The sequence below is a fragment of the Nansenia antarctica genome (genome assembly GCF_963989245.1).
Source record: "Nansenia antarctica genome assembly, chromosome: 16".
Lineage (NCBI taxonomy): Eukaryota > Metazoa > Chordata > Actinopteri > Argentiniformes > Microstomatidae > Nansenia > Nansenia antarctica.
This window is the reverse complement of record NC_137686.1, coordinates 15518204-15539800: the sequence shown is the minus strand read 5'-3', so window position 1 is coordinate 15539800 and position 21597 is coordinate 15518204. Positions and strand designations below refer to the sequence as shown.

The window sequence follows — 21597 nt, the reverse complement described above, 5'->3', positions numbered from 1 at the left end:
CAGGTGGATTCAACAGGATCTCCAACAGGAAGGAAGGCAGCAGGTATCATTTATTCATGGTGGCCCCTGCAAGAACAAGCACCAATAAGCCAGTGTGAGAGCGCCATTATTCACCAACACCGAGGAAGCTCAGACACTTACCGTATAGATGTCAGACTCCATCAAAGTTTCATCTTTCTTCTCGTCTCACCTTTTCTCACCTTTTGTGGACTTCCTCCAACTAAAGTTGAGTAAAGTAAAGATATAGTCTAGGAATAATTCAACAAAGAGACGACTTCACAGAGCCTTAAGCTTGTAGGGTCGTTTTCAAACTCTCCAGACGAGGTACTGGATCTGAACTCAGACCCTGTGACTCCACAGCCAGAAACTACCTCACCAACTGTTGGTTTAAAAAGTTTGAACATGTACTATACTTCAGAACTATGAAAGCACTATTATATAGCCTACAGTGTTCTTATATACAGTAGGCTGGCCAAATACAGAGTGTGTTGAAGGTTACTGTATGTAGTGATATTCTTACAGCAGTCAAATATGGATGTGAATGAAGTCATAACAATTAACAAGTGTTTTAGTGCTTTGCTGCTTTGTTTTATTGTGTTTCAAATCTGACACATTTGCATAGCTACTGTAAGTTAGATGGTTGAAAAGACATCCTTTGGGTATCAATAATGAAAATCCAATATATTTGTTCTTACATTTTCTATTTGATTTATGTATCAATAATTACTAAGTATGACCAACAAGACTGAGACATCCTCCCTGCTTATTATGTTATGTTGTTTAATTATTCCTGCAGAGAGGAACGTCCGTTAATGAACGTCAGTTCCACATGTGATTTCCAGTCGGTGTGAAAGAAACAGTGGGACACAGATTCAACCAATCGCAAGCCGGTACCAGAGAACAACCAATAGAAGGTCAGACACGTGGGCATTTGTTTTTGACAGCTCCTGTGGTTAGCATCCGGAGACATAAGTAGCTAACATTGTTTTTGAAAAACGTGTCAACATAAACTACGGAAATAAACAATGAACTCTCCACCATCGAAAAGGCTCTATTCAGATCTGCCCGTGTGGATTGTAGAAGACCACCACCACGTAAGAAAGAACATTTCCTAGCGAGATGATTCGCAAATATTGGAGTTAGCTGTGCAATAACACTATGTGCAATATGACAACCCTCGTGCACATAAGGTTCAGAGATAGGAAATGTTAGGATATTTACAGCATAGCATAGCATAGAGTACAGCACAGTGTTTTATTTGTATAGTATAGTATAGTGGATAGTGTACATAGCCTTTATTTATGTAAACCAGCTCTTTTCCCTTCTTGTTTTTAGTTTTTTTTCCCTAGCACCAGGGGAGCCCCCCCTCCCAAATGTCGTTGTTTGGTACCTGTACTATATCAATGACAATAAAGACCATTCATTCATTCATAGCTAGCTTGCTACTCAGCATGTCACACACACACACACACACACACACACACACACACACACACACACACACACACACACACACACACACACACACACAGTGAACAGAAGCTTATTGGAGTTATTCAACATCAGATCGGCTCGCTGAAGTCATACACAGATACACTGTCTCCTAGTACTGGTGCAACTGCATACTGTAGTTCCATAAATATTATCCTGGGTGGTCTTTTCGCCGATAACGTTTGTCTTGTCCTGTGTGTTTTCTAAACGAATCTGTAGTCGGGCATTGACAAGAGCACTGGCGGACTCAAGGGGGGGCAGGGGGGGCGACCGCCCCTCCTGGTGCCCCCATGGTTGAAAAAAGTCTCTCTTAAGTGCCCTTTTGAGTGGCAAAAATGCCCTTTTGAGTGGCTAAAGTGCCATTTTGACTGGCAAAAATGCCCTTTTGAGTGACTAAAGTGCCCTTTTGAGTGGCAAAATTAGAGGATGTGCCCTATTGGCTGCCCTTCCAATGGTCTAAACTTGACCATGTGCACTGATGGGGTCCCATGTTGTCCAGTAGGTGCCTTTTTTTTTCTTTTCGCCCCTGCCCTTTAAACAGCCTGAGTCCGCCACTGGACAAGAGCAACACACGACTTTCTGAATGACGGATGTCTAACGTTTTTTTGGTCCCCTCATAGACTAATGTTGTTTTCCACAGGTGGTGCGTCATATCTATCGCGCTATTGCATCGAGACACATGCCAGTGAAGGACATCAAAATGGTCCATTTGGATTCGCACCCCGACATGCTGATCCCGATCAACATGCCTGCAGACACGGTGTTCGACAAGGACGCGCTGCTCAGGTAGGGGCCGCGACGATGTGAGGGAGAGCCATTCAGCCCACTTGCATTTAGCGTATGCGTTGATTAGAGTTCGTTGTGTTACATTTATATTTTAACATTTTTGGCATTTAGCAGACGTCTTTGTCCAAAGTGACTTACAAATACATCTGTCTAAGTAAGTGAATCATCTATCCATCAGTTATGCAAGAAAAGTAATCTCTGCTCGGCCAGAGGCCATCATTGGCAGTCATCATGCTAGAAGAAGGAAGATTGTTGTTGTTGTTGTTCACATTCTGTAACTAGCATTATTATATTATAATATAAAAATTATAGATTTTACAGAAATGTTATCCACATTTGGTATGTTCACTAATGAATACATACAATCCAGGGGAGGCTGGTAGAGGTAGAACTCTGAGGACAGTCTCATTGGAATGCATGGAATATCTCACTAATCTCACTAATCATATCTCACTAATCATTATCCTTCATGGATACATGTCTGTCTGCACAGCGAGCTGAGTATCGAGAACTGGATCATGCCCATGGTCTATGCGGGCCACGTGTCCGCCGTGGCCTGGCTCCACCCCTACTGGGCCCAGCAGATCAAGGAGGGGCAGCACAGCATGGCCGTGGGGAGAGACTCCTCCACCACCACCATCAGGTCAGACCACAGCACCCAGCGCCATAGAGGCACAGGGACGACATCACCGTGTGGCCGTACAGCCTGGTCCCAGACAGGATAGAATTGAGCAGAGCAGAGCAGCTGTAAATACTCCCGGGGGGGTATTCCATCAACGTCGCTAAAGGAAAATCCAGGCTTATTTTTCGTGGGATTTATCAAAATAAGCATGGATTTTTTGGGGATAAGTCTCGCAAGTCTCGCAAGACTTATCAGAATAAGCCTGGGTTTTCCTTTAGCGACGTTGATGGAATACCCCCCAGGGGAACTTAAATCTGAATATTCCAGGAAAGGGGCAGAAGCATTGACCCAAATACTTACTTTATTAATAGTAATAATAATAATAATAATAATAATCACAATAATAATAGTAATACATAACATTTATATAGCGCGTTTCTAATAAGGCCACATACTCCTTTCTTTTTGTCTTGTTTGTCTTTTTGTCTCCTGTGTTTCAGAGTCACATGCAAGGACGATTACTTTCTAAGCGACGGCCTCTATGTCCCTCAGGACCAGCTGGAGAACGCCAAGCCTCTGAGGCTGAATGTTGTCAAAGTGAACCCGCTGGAACGCTGCCAGAGGAGGGAGAGGGACACCACAGGAAAGTGTGCTGCCAAAAGACCCAGGCCAGAGAACAAGGGAGCAGGAGACAAGGGAGCAGGAGACAAGGGAGCAGGAGACAAGGGGACTAAGGATGTAAACGACACTACACCTGCCTGTGTTCCGAAGCCAGAGTGCAGCACTAGCGCCTGCACTGACCGACTGGAGCCAGCAGGGGGCAGCGGAACATCAGTGAGCAGCAGAAACGGCAACAGTGACAGAGGAGAGAAGAAAGAGACGAGCAGCCAACCGTGTTTGGGGTCAGGTGACGAGGGCTCGACCACCTACGTTGTGGACAGCATCCTCTCTGTTATTAAACAGACAGATCCATATCTACTTGATATCGACTTGGACTTCTTCTCCTGTAAGAATCCCTTCAAGGAGATGTACACACAGGTGAAGGCAATGTAGAAGAAGAAGAAGAAGGATGTTTTATTTGCCATGAAATCAACTTGTCAATCAATTGTTGGAATTTTTTATTTTTTTGCTCTAGGCACAGGGTCAGCCATAGTCGGGCGCCCCTGGAGCAATTAGGGGTTAAGTGCCTTGCTCAAGGGCTGAACCATCAACCTTCCGATTGCTAGCTGGTCCCTCGGTACATGGGGGCTTAGCAAGGGATTAGCCTCTCAAGAGAAATTGTCATGTTAATATCAACCGTATTTTGTAAGATAAGTCTATATATGTATATGTATTTGTCATGGAATTAGCCTTAATCACTGTGATGTGACACCAGGGCAGGCTGGTGGAGGTTGAAATCAGAGAACGTTAAACATGTGTGTTTAATACCGTTCCTCATCCCATTCCACGCATTACAATGAGCCCGTCCTCCGATTTCTACCTCTACCAGCCTCCCCTGGGTGACACCATGCGTTTGACCTGCCTCCCTGTGTGTGTCCTAGGAGGAGTATGTTATCCTGCAGGAGCTCTACAGCTTCAGGAGACCAGCCGGTGAAGACCCTGATGAGGTAAGAGGAAACACTGTATTTCCTGAAAATGAATTATGAATGAATGCAGTATATTGCAAATAGAAATTTGAATCTGAGAGACAATATCTATATACTAAGTAATTTATGGTATGATTCTATTTGGGGCAAATAGTAAAGCTGTGCGTGTGCGTGTCTGTGTCTGTGTCTGTGTCTGTGTCTGTGTCTGTGTGTGTGTGTGTGTGTGTGTGTGTCTGTGTCTGTCTGTGTGTGTGTGTGTGTGTGTGTGTGTGTGTGTGCGTGTGTGTGTCCTCAGGAGCAGCTGACTGAGTGTGTGGAGGGGCGTATCCGTCAGCTGGAGGATCTGGAGGCGACGTTCGCAGACCTGCTGGAGGACGATGGAGACGAGGCCGTCAGGCGCTGGGCTGCTAATCCTGGGTAACCCTCTACCTAACCCTAGCCTTAACCCTTACCCTAACCCTAGCCTTAACCTTAACCCTAGCCTTAACTCTAACCCTAGCCTTAACCCTAACCCTAGCCTTAACCTTAACCCTAACCCTAGCCTTAACCCTAACCCTAGCCTTAACCCTAACCCTAGCCTTAACCCTAACCCTAGCCCTAACCCTAGCCTTAACACTAACCCTAGCCTTAATCCTAACCCTAGCCTTAACCCTAACCCTAGCCTTAACCTGAAGCCTAACCCGAATAACCTTAACCTTGATCTTAAACTAAGCATTAACCCTAACCCTGACCATATCCCTAATATATATATATACTAAAACTTAACCATAACCCTAGCCTTAACCCTAACCCCATCCTAATCTTAAACCTAACTCTAACTATAACCATAACCCTAATATTAACCATGACACTAACCCAGATCTGGGAGTCCTGTTTCTCATCTCTGGGGCGTAGGAAGAAAACAACTGGGTGCAGGAAGTTGTCAGCAAGTCTCTCTAAAGCTTTCCCTGTTCTGTGTTTGACACGCCCCTCACGTCCCACCCTGCTCTCAGAGGACAGCCGGACCTGCATCTCAAGCACCTTGATAGAATCCGTGGCAGTGGTAAACCCCCACTCGCATTACCATTCACTTTCATACATTTCTGGAGGGTCTTAATTCAATCCTTAACTGGATGGATAGATCGATTGATAGCATATATAGAGAGATAGATAGCATATACATACTGTATATATATATATATATATATATATATATATATATATATACAGTGGGGGAAATAAGTATTGAACACATCAATATTTTGTCCAGTAAATGTATTTCGAATGAGCCTATTCAAGTGAAATGTGCACCTGACTTTGGTATTAACTCAAACAAACCAGACAAAACATCTAAACATTAAAGTCCATATGTAAATAAAGTTTTGTGTAATAAAGTAGAATGAAACAGGAAAAAAGTATTGAACACACAAAAAAGCAATACACCACAGCAAGGAAAGGCAAGGAACCAGCTGAAAACCATAACTAATTAGGAGGCAACTCTATCTCCAATCTGTGCTAATTAATGTCAGCTGGGTTAGAATATGTTGATGGTCTATAAAAGGTTTTTTTTGTTACCAAGGTACCACACAACAAACATCTAATGATGGGTAAAAGCAAAGAGCTTTCTCAAGACCTTCGCAACCAGATTGTTGCAAAACATGAAAATGGAATTGGCTACAGACTAGGGATGGACGGTTTTTCGGTTAAACCGAAAACCGGGGTTTCTAAAATTAGAAACGGTTTTTTATCAAAACCGTCTGAAACCGGATTTTTTTTTTTTTTTTTAAGATAAGAATAAAACTGGAACATGTCACATGTTTGTCGTGTGTGAAAATAAAAATGATACAGTCTGAATCTGCCGCACAATGAGTGAGAGGTTTGGTCAGTTGTGAAGAATAACTGAGGATTAATATCTAATTGGGATTATATTTAAGGGTAACGAATCACTCTATGGGAAAGATAGTTGCCTTCAGTTATTGGTAGATAGGAAAGTTTTTTTTACAATTACTCGCTTACATTTAATAAGATAATTTTCGCTGCTCTCTGTAAAGCGCATTGGGTCACTTTTGTGAGAAATGCGCTATAGAAATAAAATGTGATTTGATTTGATATCAATCAATCAAACTTTATTTATGTTCTATAGCACAAATCATGCATTGAATGTAACTCCAAGTGCAGTATTTACTAAACCACAATATAATAAAACAAGAGCTATACGGATCAAGAGTGTACTTTGTGCACAGCGCCACTGTGTGTCACAAGTTCACCTTCAGAGCGGGTGTTCAGCGCAGCAGGCAAAATTGTAAGTCCGTTCCGAGCGCAGCTGAATCCTGAAAAGGTGAACATGCTCGTGTTTCTTGCGAAGAACCTCGATTAACGGACTATTTAATAGCCTTTAATAGCTTTTATGCTCATTTTTTGTTACTGCCAGTTTTTGTTATTTAGTTATTAGCCATAGGTTCACAGACGTATTTCACAACTTCTGAATCTTCCAGTAAGCACCGTTGGGGGCACTTATCCATAAGTGGATCCATCACGGCCACGCACAGGAGCTCCTAGCAAGATTTCTGATCAGGGAGTCAGAAGGATACTTAGAAGAGTAAAATGGCCCAGTCAATCACCTGACTTAAACCCAATTCAACCTTTGTGGAAGCATCTGAAGACCCAGATTCACAAGAGGGCCCCCCGCAATCTTCCAGATTTAAATGCAATCTGTGTAGAGGAATGGGCCAAAATCCTGAATACTGCGGGCGATTAGTTACTTCATACAGAAAGCGCCTTGAAGCTGTCATTACAAACAAAGGCTTCTCCACTAGGTATTGAATTAATTTCAGTTAGTGTGTTCAATACTTTACTTACACATGGACTTTAATGTTTAGATTCTGGATTGTTTGAGTTAATACCAAAGTCTGGTGCAAATTTCACTTGAATGGGCTCATTGGAAATACATTTACTGGACAAAATGTTGATGTGTTCAATACTTATTTCCCCCACTGTATATCGAGAGAGAGAGAGAGACAAAGAGAGAGAGAGAGAGAGACAGAGACAAAACGAGGTAGGTACTTTATTGAGGTTTACAGAGGTAATTACTTTATTGATCCCTGAAGGGAAATGAAGGCATTACAGCAGTTAAAACCACAAACAACAACAACAAAATGGGAAAGGGAAAATGTAATAATATAATACAATAAAAAACAGAAATAGACGTCATTATCATATAACATAATGATATATCATTATTATATAACAACATTTATATCGATAACAACACACCAGTATAATTTAACATCCCCCAGCTTGACTCTGATCACCCCGATCGAGCCAGCCGGAGGAGGACCAAATATTGTATTCTTCTTCTCTTCACTTTGACCATATAGGTGATGGATATATGACCATATATGGTGATGGATATATGACCATGTATGGTGATGGATATATGACCATGTATGGTGATGGATATATGACCATATATGGTGATGGATATCTGACCATATATTATATAGTGATGGATATATGACCATGTAGGATGATGGATATATGACCATATATGGTGATGGGATATATGACCATGTATGGTGATGGATATATGACCATATATGGATGTGCTGCGATGTGTCCTAAGGCCTATTGACAGCACCTCTGTCTTCTGTTGTTTCAGAATGGGATCTCTGGTCAAACTGGTGAGCAGCCTGCGGAGTCGAAACGACGCCCCGGACTACGAAATGGTAAATGACATGGTCATCATCATCACTATCGGTAGTGACTGTTGTTTTTTCGACTGGTGCACTTTCACTTGACCTATTTCACCAGCAGAGCGGGTGGGGAAGCGACGCGGGGTCGTGGTCTGCATTGTCAAAACATTTTTGTTGCTATGGATTTCTTTCCGCTGTGGAGGTTTTCAATAAAAGGCTTGTGGTCGTCTGTGACTCATACGCACATAATTGGAGCGTGGAAACACAAGGAAACGGATGAATTAGAAAGAACACAATGTAACGCTAATACTGGTAAAGGTCAGTCTCTAAATAAAGCAGCGTCCATTAGAAGCTAAGAGGTGCCTTCATGTTCTCTGCTGCGTTCTGTACAAGACAGCCTTTTACTGTGAAAAGCACCAGGTGGAAACATAATGTTCACACTAATGTCCTCTTTTTTTATTTCTACCCCATCCCTCTCTCTCTGAACTCTCGCACTGTCTCTCTGCCTTTTACTCCCTCTGTGTGATGATGATGATGATGGTGATGATGATGTAATGACTCAATGATGATGACAATTGTATTTATAATAAGTTAACCAGACAGATACGATAGCCAGACTGTGTTTACCACCTCAAATTAATTAATTTATGCCCAGCCAAATCCATGTTTAGAGGTAGCTAGCTAACATTACATGGATCATACTCATAAGACTTTTCACTTTTCAAAAAATGCTGGTCGAGAGAGGACGCTGGCGTTGCTTGTTCGCTGCTTCTCCGCCCGAAATCTAGGTGTAATTGCAGTATACAGAGTAGATTGTCCTACAAAGACAATTAGATTTAGATTTAGTAATCTAAAAATTCATTAGACCACTATACTTTCTTTTCTTTTTCTTTTTCTTTTACTACTCGATCTTTTCAGTTTGTAAAGCGTCTTTGAGTGTCTAGAAGATGATTGTGATGATTATGATGGTGGTGATGATGAAGATGATGTAATGACTCAATGATGATGATGACAATTGTATTGACCTGATGGTGGTGATGATGATGATGATGATGATGATGACAATAATGATGATGATGATGACGATGGTATGTTTGATGATGAAGGTCCACCAGGCAGGTCTGACCTGTGACTACTGTGAGCTGCCGCACCACATCAGCAGCGAGGAGGAGATCGAGCGCCTGGTCCTGGCGGTGGAGCTCGTCCTGGAGGCCCTCCCCAAGCCCACACTGGTCACCATCTCCAGGTACTGTACCAGGAGAACCAAATACACTATATCATATGTCTCTAGCCTCCCACTCTAGTCTTACACCCTCGTTTCTAGGGAAACGGCGCACAATGATTACAATGATTACTATGTCTTATGATGACTGATGGACAGATTCACTTACTTAGACAAATGCATTTGTTGTAAGTGGCTTTGGATAAAGGCGTCTGCTAAATGCCAAAGATGGAAATGTAAAATGTAAACGGCTGGCTCCATCTTCCCCGTCTCTCCCAAAACCAATGGTAAATCAAGGGAGTGGCATCTCTGCACTATAATATACTGTATAATAATATATAGCCTATATATATTATACCATTATCTACCAATACTCTTTTTACACGTAGGAGCTGAGCTGAGCCCTGGCCGGCCCCATAGTGTGTAAAGCCCCTGAACAGAAGTATTATTATTGACTGGGGTGTTTTTTATAATCTAATTGCTGCAGTTCCTTCTGGGACACTGCTCGCTGTTGATAATGTGTGAAGCCGCTACTGTGACATGTCCGTGAGGAAATGAGGATAATGGTTTAATATGGGGAGGATGATTTAATATGAGCTTTGGGTGTAAGGATAATGGGATTCATATGAGAATGTAATGTCCATAACTGTAATTGCGTTTTAAGTTAATTCATTCGGTTCCGTGCAGAGCACATTAGTCTTATTAAGGTGATATGTTTTCATAACATCCTTCTGCAGAATGACATCACCTCTTCTGTTAGTGGCTGCACATGTTATTCTGTGTGTGTGTGTATGTGTGTCTGTGTGTGCGGCTGTGCGCGTGTGCGCGTGCTCGTATGTGTGCACACATGTCTGCGCTCATGTTTATGTGTGTAGGTGCGTGTGGGTGTACGAGTGTCTGCGTGCATGTTTACGTGTGTGTGTGTGCGTGCATGCGTGCGTGCGTGTGTGTGTGTCTGTGTGTGTGCGCGCTAGTGTCTGCGCTCATGTTTACGTGTGTGTGTGTGTGTGTGTGTGTGCGTGTGTGCATGCGTGTGCTCCTCTGACAGGTCCAGTCTGGATGAGTACTGCCCAGCTGAACAGGTGGACTCCATCCAGACCCGGATACTGTCCATCCTGGAGGCTCTGTACGGGTCCCTGGACGTCCACAAGGACTACCAGGACCCCACAGAGGACAGGCTGCCTCAGCCCTCATGACACCAACATGATGAAGATGATGATGAAGAAGATGATGCTGATGATGACGATGATGAAGATGATGATGAAGGGACGAATCTGACTAACTTGAGTTTCACGAAGTCGATCACGAGTCTATCTCTTAAGTATTCAAGTGGATTTTGTTATGGTTAGGGTTAGGGGTTCTAACCCTAACAACCTAACGATGACTTATGATGCGGTTTGGTCTCCTTGTGTGTTAGAGTAAGAACTTAGCGTGCCAGTTGTAGCGTCCCAGGACTGTGGTTGTGTTGTGTTTGTTAGCGACTGGTCTCTTCCTGTTGCGCCACCCTGGGACAGCTGCGTAGCGAAGCGATAGCACTGACGGACGAGGGAGTGAAACCTGTAACGACGTGCATGAAATAAAGATGTTTGTGTCCATGAAAAAACAATCGAGCTCACTCATCTCATTCCTCTTTCCATCACCTCCCGTGAATCATCATTTTAGGATGAAGCTATACGGCGCGCTTGCCCTTGGCCTACGGCTTCAAGTTTTTTAATTAAAATGTTATTCTTCCCCGAGCGTTGCTGTGACAAAGGCCACTGTTCTTATGTGTTAACGTTGTTATATCCAGTTGCTAAGCAACTCCTGGACAGAGAGAGAGAGAGAAAGAGAGACTATGTCATATGTCTATACAACTCTAACAACCGCAGCCAAGAAAAGTCTTTTAATTACATCTCAATCTGTTGCAATCGTTTCCCACAGGATTTTAGCGCTAAAATCTTTAAGTAGATGCAGTGCGAATGCCCACGTTTAGAAATCACATCGCTCGCATGTAAATATATAGACTGCCACAGTCTAGGTAATTAGACACTAACTAAACACTGAATTGCAATCTGTTCCATAGATCCATAGATGATCTCTTCTTTCATAGTCATATTTCCAACTGCTTGCATTGAAAGCGATTGCAATGGAGAGGCAAATTGCTGTCCAGAAAATCAAGTGACTGCAATAAAATGCAAATGTCAACGGAATTGTTTTGTTTCCTAGATATTCCTTTTGGATGTGTTCATGCACATGAATAATTGTCCAATTACATTATTCATAACCCAGGGTTTTGCATATATTATCCTAGTTCACACAGCCTAAGGGTCACAGAGCAGAAACACTGATGGCTTTTCAAACAGAATCATGTTTTCATTACAGGAGTGCGGTCCGCCGTTAAACAAGCAGCCAGGGTAGATTGGGCCACCTCTGCTAGACGAGGACATATGAAGTTTGGCACAGATCTGAGCTGCAGCCACTGAGCTTTGGGAAAGATACGCCAAGCAATACGCCAGTCTGATGGGCTGTGTCCTGATCACCTGTTCTAGAAACATTTTGTCAACTTCATCATTGTGAGGAACCCACACAATAACTATATACTGTAGTTGTACATTCCCCTCTGGGATTCTTTAACTTTGTTCTTCAAACACCTCCCTCTATGAATGAATGAATGGTCTTTATTGTCATTGATATAGTACAGGTACCAAACAACGAAATTTGGTAGGGGGGGCTCCCCTGGTGCTAGGAAAGAAAAAAACTAAAAAACAAGAAGGGAAAGGAGCTGGTTTACATAAATAAAGGCTATGTACACTATCCACTATACTATACTATACAAATAAAACACTGTGCTGTACTCTATGCTATGCTATACCTATTCTAACATTTCCTATTCTCTGAACCTTATGTACCCTAGGGTTGTCATATTGCACATAGTGTTATTGCACATTCATTTAAAGTGTCGCAGTTTGCAGGCTTGAAATGTACACATTTGTGCCTCAGCACTACACCTGATTTCAATCCAGCAGCTGCCATCAATCCGTCCAGACTGTCCAGGGCCCAGAACCTAGGTCTTTGCTGTGTTCAGGGCCTGAATGGCCCTGGGGTAGAAGCTGAGCTTCAGTCTGTTTGTCCTTGCGAACATGGTCCTGAACCGCCTGTTCGAGGGCAGCCGAGCAAAGTGTTCGTACCCAGGGTGGGATGGGTCTCTGGAGATCTTGGAGGCTACTGACCAGACATTCTATTCTATCTATTTCTAGTTCAATCTATTCTATTCAATTTCGTTCTATTATATTCTATCTATTTCTAGTTCAATCTATTCTATTCAATTTAATTATATTCTATCTATTTCTAGTTCAATCTATTCTATTCAATCTCATCCTATTCTATCTATTTCTAGTTCAATCTATTAAATCTCATTCTATTATATTCAATTTCATCCTATTCTATTCTATTTCATCCTATTGTATTTCATTTTTAATCTATGTTATTCTATTCGAGTCCATTGTAGAGTGGAGCGTGCTCGGCCTACAGATGATCTTGGTCCTCTGCCTCAACCGGGCCATGTGGAGGCCACCCCTGGGGAGAGAAAGCGAGAGAACCCTGCATATCAGATCTAACAGCAGGAACATGCATCACCACACTGCTGGAAACGCCGCCTCTCTGGTACCTGCAGAGTGAGTGTATAGAGCTGAGAGGGAAACACATGAATGGATAATAGAAGCGCTTAGTTGGACTGCCAGGAAACACACCAGGCTGTTACACTACCTTTTATTTATTACATTTACATTTTATGTTTTTGGCATTTAACCAAAGAGACGCCTTTATAAGAGAAATCGGACCTTGATGGTCTTTTAATGGCCACACACGGCAGTTTACACTCTGATCACACACATGCAAGTTTTAGGTGAACACACACACAAACACAGCACATGCACTATCTTCGGCGGGTCGCCAGGTGGAAATTGTCCTCTGCCTTTTGTAACCCATCCGGGCTGCCATTCCTCCACTGGCAGCCAGGGGCAGCGGTCGCCCTTTTGGCGCGGCTTGAACCGACGCCCGGCGCCCCGGGGACCAAGTAGCGTTCTTCACCATCGTGGTCAGGGACGGGTGTTCACTTTGGCATGTCTTTCCATGTGGGGTGAAGGAGACCCCTAGTGGTATTATTCAAAGCGACTTACAACAAATAAATTGTAAATTGTCTAAGTAAGGGAATCATCTATCCATCAGCCATCATTAGAAAAACAAATCTATGCTGGGACCTGGGGCCATTGGCAGTCACAATACCACAATGCACAATGCTATTTATATAATACTTCTAATGCAATGGAGAACCGATAGACAGTAAAACGACATAGTGTTTTTATGTTATACTGTAGCTCCAGCTCTGACAGCGAGGCTTCAAAGACTTTCCAGGTACAGGAATAACATATATACACAGTATAACAAGCTTTTGTCTGCAGACTGTCTGATTCTCTCAGTATGAAGGCTGAGAGGATGACATCAGGGGTCAGAGGTCATTGTTTACTGCCACTGAAAATAAATCTGAGGCTTTGATCTTCCCATCATCCACGCTAGCATATTACTAAGAACAGGGGGAGGCTGGTGGATGGTCCTCCTATTTCTGCCTCCACCAGCCTATCCTGACCTAGAATGAAGCAATGTACTGCACTAAACATACAGTATGCTCCTGTGGATAATGGATATTGGAATACACATGTTTCTGTTACAAACATCTATGCTAGCGTACTACTATTCCATTCCATGCATGACAATGAATGAGCCCATCCTCCGATGCCTACCTCCACCAGCCTCCCCTGTGTACTACCGTACTTAGTACAAAGCAGTGTATTGGCCATGCGTTCTAAGTAGTATGTATGGATAGACTGTTCGAGCCTAGAGTCTGACTTCCATCCGCTCCTGTTTCCTTGACAATGTGTCACAGCTGTTTCCTGGCCATTATTGAAAGGAAACCGAGATTGAGCTGACATTCAGACAGATACTGTCATGGTCATGATGGTGTGTGGTAGCCACGGTGAGAGTAGCCAACAGATCAAGAGTTATTGACCGGTTTACTCTGCGTACTTCAGCCTCTGATGTCTGTCTTCCTTCTTTCTTGCCGTGGTGATTGAACCGTTCATTAGCCTATCCATTCATCGCACAATGCAACCCCGTCATGCATTGATCTCCTCAGCATTTGTTCACTCCTCCAGCATCCACTCGCAGATACGATGCATTGGCTGCGTCCGTAGATTCGCTCTGGAAATCTGATCAGCACTCATGGAATGCCGCTTGTCCAATCAAATTACTTGGTCCCTTTACTAAGCGTTGAACCCTGTGTGCGCTCCGAATTTACGAACGCAGCCATCGAACTGCTTGTGCCGCGTTTCTACACGAAGGCAGAGACCTTCAGAGAACAGATCAATAGCTAACTAACTCCTTTTATATTTCAGCCAGTCTGTCTCTCTCTCTCTAGAAGATCATAACAATCAACAAACAAACAACAAATTGATCATGATTTCCACTGATGATTCATAATTCGGTCCAAGCAGCCGGTGACTCATCCTTCTCTTCGTCCATACAGTCACATTCACTTCTACTTGGAGGACACGTGCCACAGCTACACTGAACACAAATATAAATGCAACACTTGTTTTTGCTCCAACTTTTCACAAGTTGAAATCAAAGACCTAAGACTTGTACACAAAGGGCCTATTTCTCTCAGCATTCCCACAATCCCCTTGATTTCCCTCTCTAAGTGGTCTCTCTCTCTCTCTCTCTCTCTCTCTCTCTCTCTCTCTCTCTCTCTCTCTCTCTCTCACACACACACACACACACACACACACAAACAAAGCCTCAACACCCAACCCCACCACTCACAGACAAACCTATACACAAATAACATAATGTACACCTTTCAACACACAAAACAACACAACCACAATTTACCCCTCACTCTGATTACCATATCTGTGTGTTTGATACCATGCATTCCTCATTCAATTCCATGCATTACAATGAGCCTGTCCTCCAATTTCTACCTCCACCAGCCTCCACTGCCATTGAAAAATGATTCTGCCTTCCTTACCTTCAGAATCAGAATCAGAATTATTTGTATTGCTAAATATTTTTGCACATTGACTTGAGGAAAATTTGAGGAAATTGACTTGGTGAAGTTGGTGCTTAGGACAAAAAAACAAACAATATATCATCAAACATAATTCAACTTCTTCAAGCATGCTATCCGATTTGCTTCCTGAGTAAAGCCTGAAGGGGGTTATGTTATTACGGCAGTTTATTTGGAGCTGTTAGGGTTTTTCAAAACATGTTTTTCGAAAACATTCTATTATGGCTGAGCAGATAGAAACCTTTCATCTAGAGTAATTACACCCGATACCAAGGATAGAGTTTCCAAGAAATCCAACAATTGAATTGAAGTCATTACATTGAATAGGATTTGCAATTACATGGCAGAATGGATCATTTTCTATCCTGCTGTGCATGAGTCCGAAAAAGTTTTAATCCGAGGACTCCTGCAGGGTCAAGACTGTGCTAACCCTCTATGCTAACCCACTGTGCTAACCCACTGTGCTAACCCTCTATGCTAACCCTCTGTGCTAACCCACTGTGCTAACCCTCTATGCTAACCCTCTGTGCTAACCCACTGTGCTAACCCACTATGCTAACCCTCTATGCTAACCCTCTGTGCTAACCCTCTGTGCTAACCCTCTGTGCTAACCCACTGTGCTAACCCACTATGCTAACCCACTGTGCTAACCCACTGTGCTGAAGCTGCTATGCATTGCTAATGCAAAAATACATATACATATGTTCTACAAATGGTCCAAACTGAAAGCCTCTGGATCTGTGTGTTAGTTTATAAAAGCCAAACGTCCACTTTTCTTTCCCCTCCAGCACTCAACCCCATGTCACCACCATGAGAGAGTAGCTTGGCTCTATGTCACCACCATGAGAGAGTAGCTTGGCTCTTGGTCTGTGGAGAATTACATTAAAAGCCACCTGATTCTTTGTCCGCTCTGATACTGAGAACAGAGTTCTCTCAGTAATAGCTCTCGCTGAAGTGTCTACCTCTGCCGTTGAGGAACTCACTGAGTAGCTAAACCATGTTAGGATCCATGGCAACAGGTGTTCAGGGTATTTGTATTCATTTCCATTTGATGCACAGGCCGTTGCAATGTTTCTAGACCAAATTGCTTGGTTGCCGTTGCCATGTTGAACTTGCCCTTGTGAAAACAAGGAAATGACCTCTTCACATGCAGATGAATTGTAACCATGGTGAGTCTGGTAAGCTAACCCTAAGGTATTCATAGCTTTCAGTCACGTGGTTTCTTCCCTAGCAACCACCAACCTGACGGGCAAAAAGTATCATAGCAACATCGCTCAACATGGCTGCCTACTATTTAGACCACCTCACTCATGAAGAACTATCAAGATACACGACGGTGATAGGAGTGGAGCATTGACACCATTCAAATAGTGTTGGATTCCCTGTCTTCTACTCTATCCGGACACGTTGGAATTATTTTCCTAACCCCCGGAGAATCAAAGTTATTGACCTGCAAAGGGTGCCTCCTTGACCGGCTTTTCCCGTGAATAACACCGGTTATGGAGGTGGTACAAACATAAGACTATTATTGCTAAATTCACCATCAGTATACGGTCATTTTGAGCCCTAAACCACCGCGCTGACACCCCGAGAAGATATACTTTTAATATGAAACTCGATCAACCGGGCGTTCACCGGCTGCTGGACGAAACTCCCAACTCCCGCTGTCAGCGAGGCGAGGGAATATTTATATCCGGGAATTCGCTCCTTGCTGTGTCCACGGTGATAGGAGTGGAGGATCGACTCCATTCAAATAGTGTTGGGTTCCCTGTCTTCTACTCTATCCGGACACGTTGGAATTATTTTCCTAACCCCCGGAGAATCAAAGTTATTGACCTGCAAAGGGTGCCTCCTTGACCGGCTTTTCCCGTGAATAACACCGGTTATGGAGGTGATACAAACATAAGACTATTATTGCTAAATTCACCATCAGTATACGGTCATTTTGAGCCCTTAACCACCGCGCTGACACCCCGAGAAGATATACTTTTAATATGAAACTCGATCAACCGGGCGTTCACCGACTGCTGGACGAAACTCCCAACTCCTGCTGTCAGCGAGGCGAGGGAATATTTATATCCGGGAATTCGCTCCTTGCTGTGTCCACGGTGATAGGAGTGGAGGATCGACTCCATTCAAATAGTGTTGGATTCCCTGTCTTCTACTCTATCCGGACACGTTGGAATTATTTTCCTAACCCCCGGAGAATCAAAGTTATTAACCCGCAAAAAGTGGGTTTTGCCCGTGGGTTTTGCCCGCAAAAAGTGCCTTTTGCCCGTCAGGTGGGCGTTTCCACTATGCTGTGACGTCACATGAAAGCTATGAATTGGCGACTGACACTGTGACACTAACAAGCTAACAATACTGATCGAAGCCCCGACATTAAGCTCTTGACTGTGTTTGCGAAATAATTAGGAATATCAAATAACATCAATATCCACCATAGTCATTTCATTGTATTATCCTGCTTTAATTTCACATTAAAACAATCAAATAGAAAACATATTTTTGGAATTACATTCACTGACAACATTCATAGTCATGTTGAACAACCTTGATATGGCACACGGTTAGTACTCAATGTACAATCTTCTTCAAGGCATGAGCAATCAATGTCCACTAATAAATCCACAAAAGCTACTTCATGAATAAGCCAAACACATACTATATACAGCTGACTCCGTGTGCAACACGTCTGTACTGACTGGACTGCCAGGAAAATGATTAGAGAATTCTCTGAATTGCAGCAAATGATTGAAACACTTCTGTAAAGAACACACACTGACAACATGTCACATGTTTTAGCACACGCTTATTTATACTATTTATCTTTATATAATTCACCCAAGGTTACACTTACTGTTTAACTGTTGATTGTATATTGTGTATTGTATGGTCGTCTATTTTATTCAATTGTTATTACTACATTTTACTTGATTCCTTGATATCCTTATTTTCCACTCTTTTGCTACATCCTGTGCATGATAAATACACTTTGATTTGATACTGTAGCAATACAGTAAAAAAAAAACAGGCCCAAACCCTTAAAATATTTAAATCTAAGCTAAAAACCTTCATGTTTTGTACCAGTTATGATTAAACACAAACACTTCTATCAATGTCTTTTTTCCATTAACTATTGTCTTTTTAAATGTTTTATCTATTTTACTTCTTATATTTGCTTTTATTCATTGTAATTTGTATTTTCTTATGCTCCTCTTGCTGTATTTTTAAATAATGCATGTATAGCACTTTTAATTGCCCCTGTTGTATGAAATGTGCTATACAAATAAACTTGCCTTGCCTTGCCTAGCAATGAACATCCTGTATATCACCTGTCTCTCATCAGATGCAGACTTATTTCTTATTTCTTATATATGGCAATAGGAGCATCTGCATTTGTCATTACAAATATTATATAATTATATACAAATATATACAACATCCTATACTGTAGGCTACTGTTCTACTATGGTATTATATTATGATGATGATGATGATGATGATGATTATTGTTATTGTTATATGTTTATATTCCAAAGAAATCTCACAGGGGATAGATTAAGGAATGTATAAATATTTGCCAACCATACACCTTTGAAGACTGTGAGTTTTGATGTACAGTGACCTCTAAGCTATCTAATCAGCCTGCAATTGTTGTTACTTAGAGAAGAAAGCAAGATGAGAAAACACTGAATTGCTGGAGTTGTCCTTATCAATAGAGAAGGTAATGTTGCTGTTTCTCCGAAACGGTTCACTGATAATCTCTGACAGTTCTCATCAGGGGAGGCTGGTGGAGGACAGGCTCGTTGTAATGCATGGGACGGAATACGGAATGGGATTAAACACACATGTCCTTCAGGCTCCATAATTGACCATCTGTCTGTCCATGTGTCGCCTCTAGGTATCCAACCCCCAGGCCCCCTCCTCCTCCTCCTCCTCCTCCCACTGAATCACCCTCTCATCCATCTCTCCTCTCCATCCTCGACCCTCCTCACGTCTGTCCTGGTCTGTCTTTGAAAAGAAAACTGTGTGGGTCTCTGAGGTCTAATTTAAAATGTACCCAGAAGGTCCCTTTAAAATCGCTTTTACCGAGGGAGACCTGGCCAAGAAAGCACAGCAGTAAAGGTACACGTTTACAAAAGTGTCTACTCCTCTGTAGAGGACTGCAGAGGACCCAGTCAATATCGGCGAGGCAGCTCACAGACACACAGGGACGCCAGGCCGCACCAGCAGCACATAATCTCCTTAAAGGTCTTCCTCATCTCCTGGCTCCTCAAGGCGTAGATGAGCGGGTCGATGACCGAGTTGCACATGATGAGGATGAGGTACATGTTGAAGTGGGACATGAAGCAGATGCAGTAGGGGTTCCTGGGACAGGAGATCATGAGGATGAGGTGGAGGAAGAAGGGCGCCCAGCACACCACGAACACCCCCAGGAGGATGGTGAGGGTGAAGGCCCCCTTCATGTTGGCCGCCTGCCAGATGGGCCCGTTGCCGGGCAGCGCGGCGATCCTCTTCATGTGGAGGCGCGCCAGCATGAACATGTGGACGTAGAGGGAGGCCATGAGCACCAGCATGGCCAGGAACATGGTGATGAGGCAGATGAGGACCCCCGTGCTCTCCGAGTAGACGATGAAGAGCACGCCGGAGACGGTGCAGAAGGTCCAGATGCAGGTGATGATGGCGGCCGCCCGCCGCGCCGTCATGATGTTGTGGTAGCGCAGCGCGTAGAAGATGGTCACGTAGCGGTCCACGGCGATGGCCGTGAGGCTGCAGATGGACGCCAGCAGGGAGCTGCAGATCATGGAGTCGAACACGTTGTCCATGCTCTTGATCAGGGTCCCGTCGTCGCGGACCGTCCCCCCGGCCTCGGAGCCGGAGGCGGAGGCGGCGGCGGCGTCCCGCTGGCCGTGGTGGGTGATGATCGCCATGGCGACGGTCTCGGTGGCGTTGGAGACGCTGACCAGCATGTCGGCCACGGCCAGGCTGCAGATGAAGAAGTACATGGGGGAGTGGAGGTTCTTGTTCTTGACGATGGCCGTGATGACCAGGATGTTCTCCAGCAGGCTGACGATGCCCAGCATGAGGAAGACCTCGGTGGAGATGAGGAGCTGCTCGTAGCAACTCGAGGACACTGACAACGACGACGACGATGAAGATGATGAAGAGGCATGTCCTTCAGCCCGGAGAGGAGAACCGTAGCTGTTGCTGCTGCTGCTGCTGTTGTTGTTGTTGTTGTTGTGATGGTTCCGTAGGTGGAATGGTCCATTATGATACTGGGTGACGTTCATTCTTACTGGAGGATTTTCTCTTCAGCACTCAACAAAGACTGTTGTCCAATCCAAGTCTGTACAGTCGTGTTTTAGATTACCTGAGGCTCTCTCCGTCCATTCTCTCCCCTCTCCTCAATACTGTCCATACATTGTAACTGTAGGAGATCAATCCCTCCCGCTCCTGGTAAATACTCCAATGTGGTGTTCTCTGATTCTTTTATACATTCCTTTCTCAGTCTTCTGTCCTGTCCATACTTCTCCGCTCTCCTCTGAGCTCCAGAGAGTTGCTGTGCCTGCCTGCTCCTTTGTTTACCTCGGCTTCCTCAGCCTCCAGTGCAGTGAAGCATGGTGTAGAACCAGACGCCAGGGGAAACAGAGCTGTCAGAGCTGTGGGCAGAGGTGCTGATCCGCCTCCAACACTGGGTCCACAGGCAGGACCCTGGAATTATCCTCTGGTCTCAGCCAAGTACCATCTCTAGCCCTCCGATACAGTCTCGCAGATATGAGAGAGGGAGAGAACGGAGGGGGACTGAGAGAGAGAGAGAGAGAGAAAGATAGGGAAGGATGGAGAGAGAGAGGAAGATAGAGATAGAGAGAGAGCAGGACCGAGAGAAAGAGTGTTCGTATGAGAGGACAGAGAGAGAGAGCGTGGAGGTATGAGAGAGAGCGAGAGAGAGCGTAAGACAGAGGTTGAATAAGAGAGGATTGAGGAGAGAATGAGCAGCACACTGTGTGTGTGTGTGGGGGGGGGGGGGGGGTGTGTGTGTGTGTGTGTGAGTGAGTGAGTGAGTGAGTGAGTGAGTGAGAGAGAGAGAGAGATAGTCCAAAGAGTTTGCTATT

At 43.8% G+C, this 21597-nt stretch overlaps 2 protein-coding genes across 2 annotated transcripts; one reads left to right on the top strand and one right to left on the bottom strand.

The window, feature by feature from the left end:
• The first annotated feature begins 997 nt into the window (after positions 1-997).
• On the top strand, positions 998-10841 carry cUnh5orf22 (chromosome Un C5orf22 homolog). Its single transcript, XM_080546730.1, has 9 exons — positions 998-1094; positions 2132-2277; positions 2771-2920; positions 3400-3937; positions 4441-4506; positions 4781-4902; positions 8123-8189; positions 9263-9402; positions 10427-10841. Exons 1-9 carry the CDS (start codon positions 1026-1028, stop codon positions 10572-10574), a joined length of 1446 nt encoding a protein of 481 aa, XP_080402856.1. The 5' UTR covers positions 998-1025; the 3' UTR covers positions 10575-10841.
• An 8821-nt stretch (positions 10842-19662) lies between these two features.
• Positions 19663-20775, bottom strand: mc4r (melanocortin 4 receptor; the record flags this gene model as incomplete). Its single annotated transcript, XM_080546906.1, has 1 exon — positions 19663-20775. The coding sequence occupies one exon, from the start codon at positions 20773-20775 to the stop codon at positions 19663-19665; it is 1113 nt and encodes a 370-aa protein (XP_080403032.1).
• Positions 20776-21597: the final 822 nt, after the last annotated feature.

Bases quoted from the DNA above. Each gene is read 5' to 3' on its own strand.
- cUnh5orf22 (XM_080546730.1), top strand. From the start codon at position 1,026: ATGAACTCTCCACCATCGAAAAGGCTCTATTCAGATCTGCCCGTGTGG. The intron at 1,095-2,131 runs GTAAGAAAGAAC...TGTTTTCCACAG, and splicing joins TTGTAGAAGACCACCACCAC to GTGGTGCGTCATATCTATCG. The intron at 3,938-4,440 runs GTGAAGGCAATG...TGTGTGTCCTAG, and splicing joins TCAAGGAGATGTACACACAG to GAGGAGTATGTTATCCTGCA.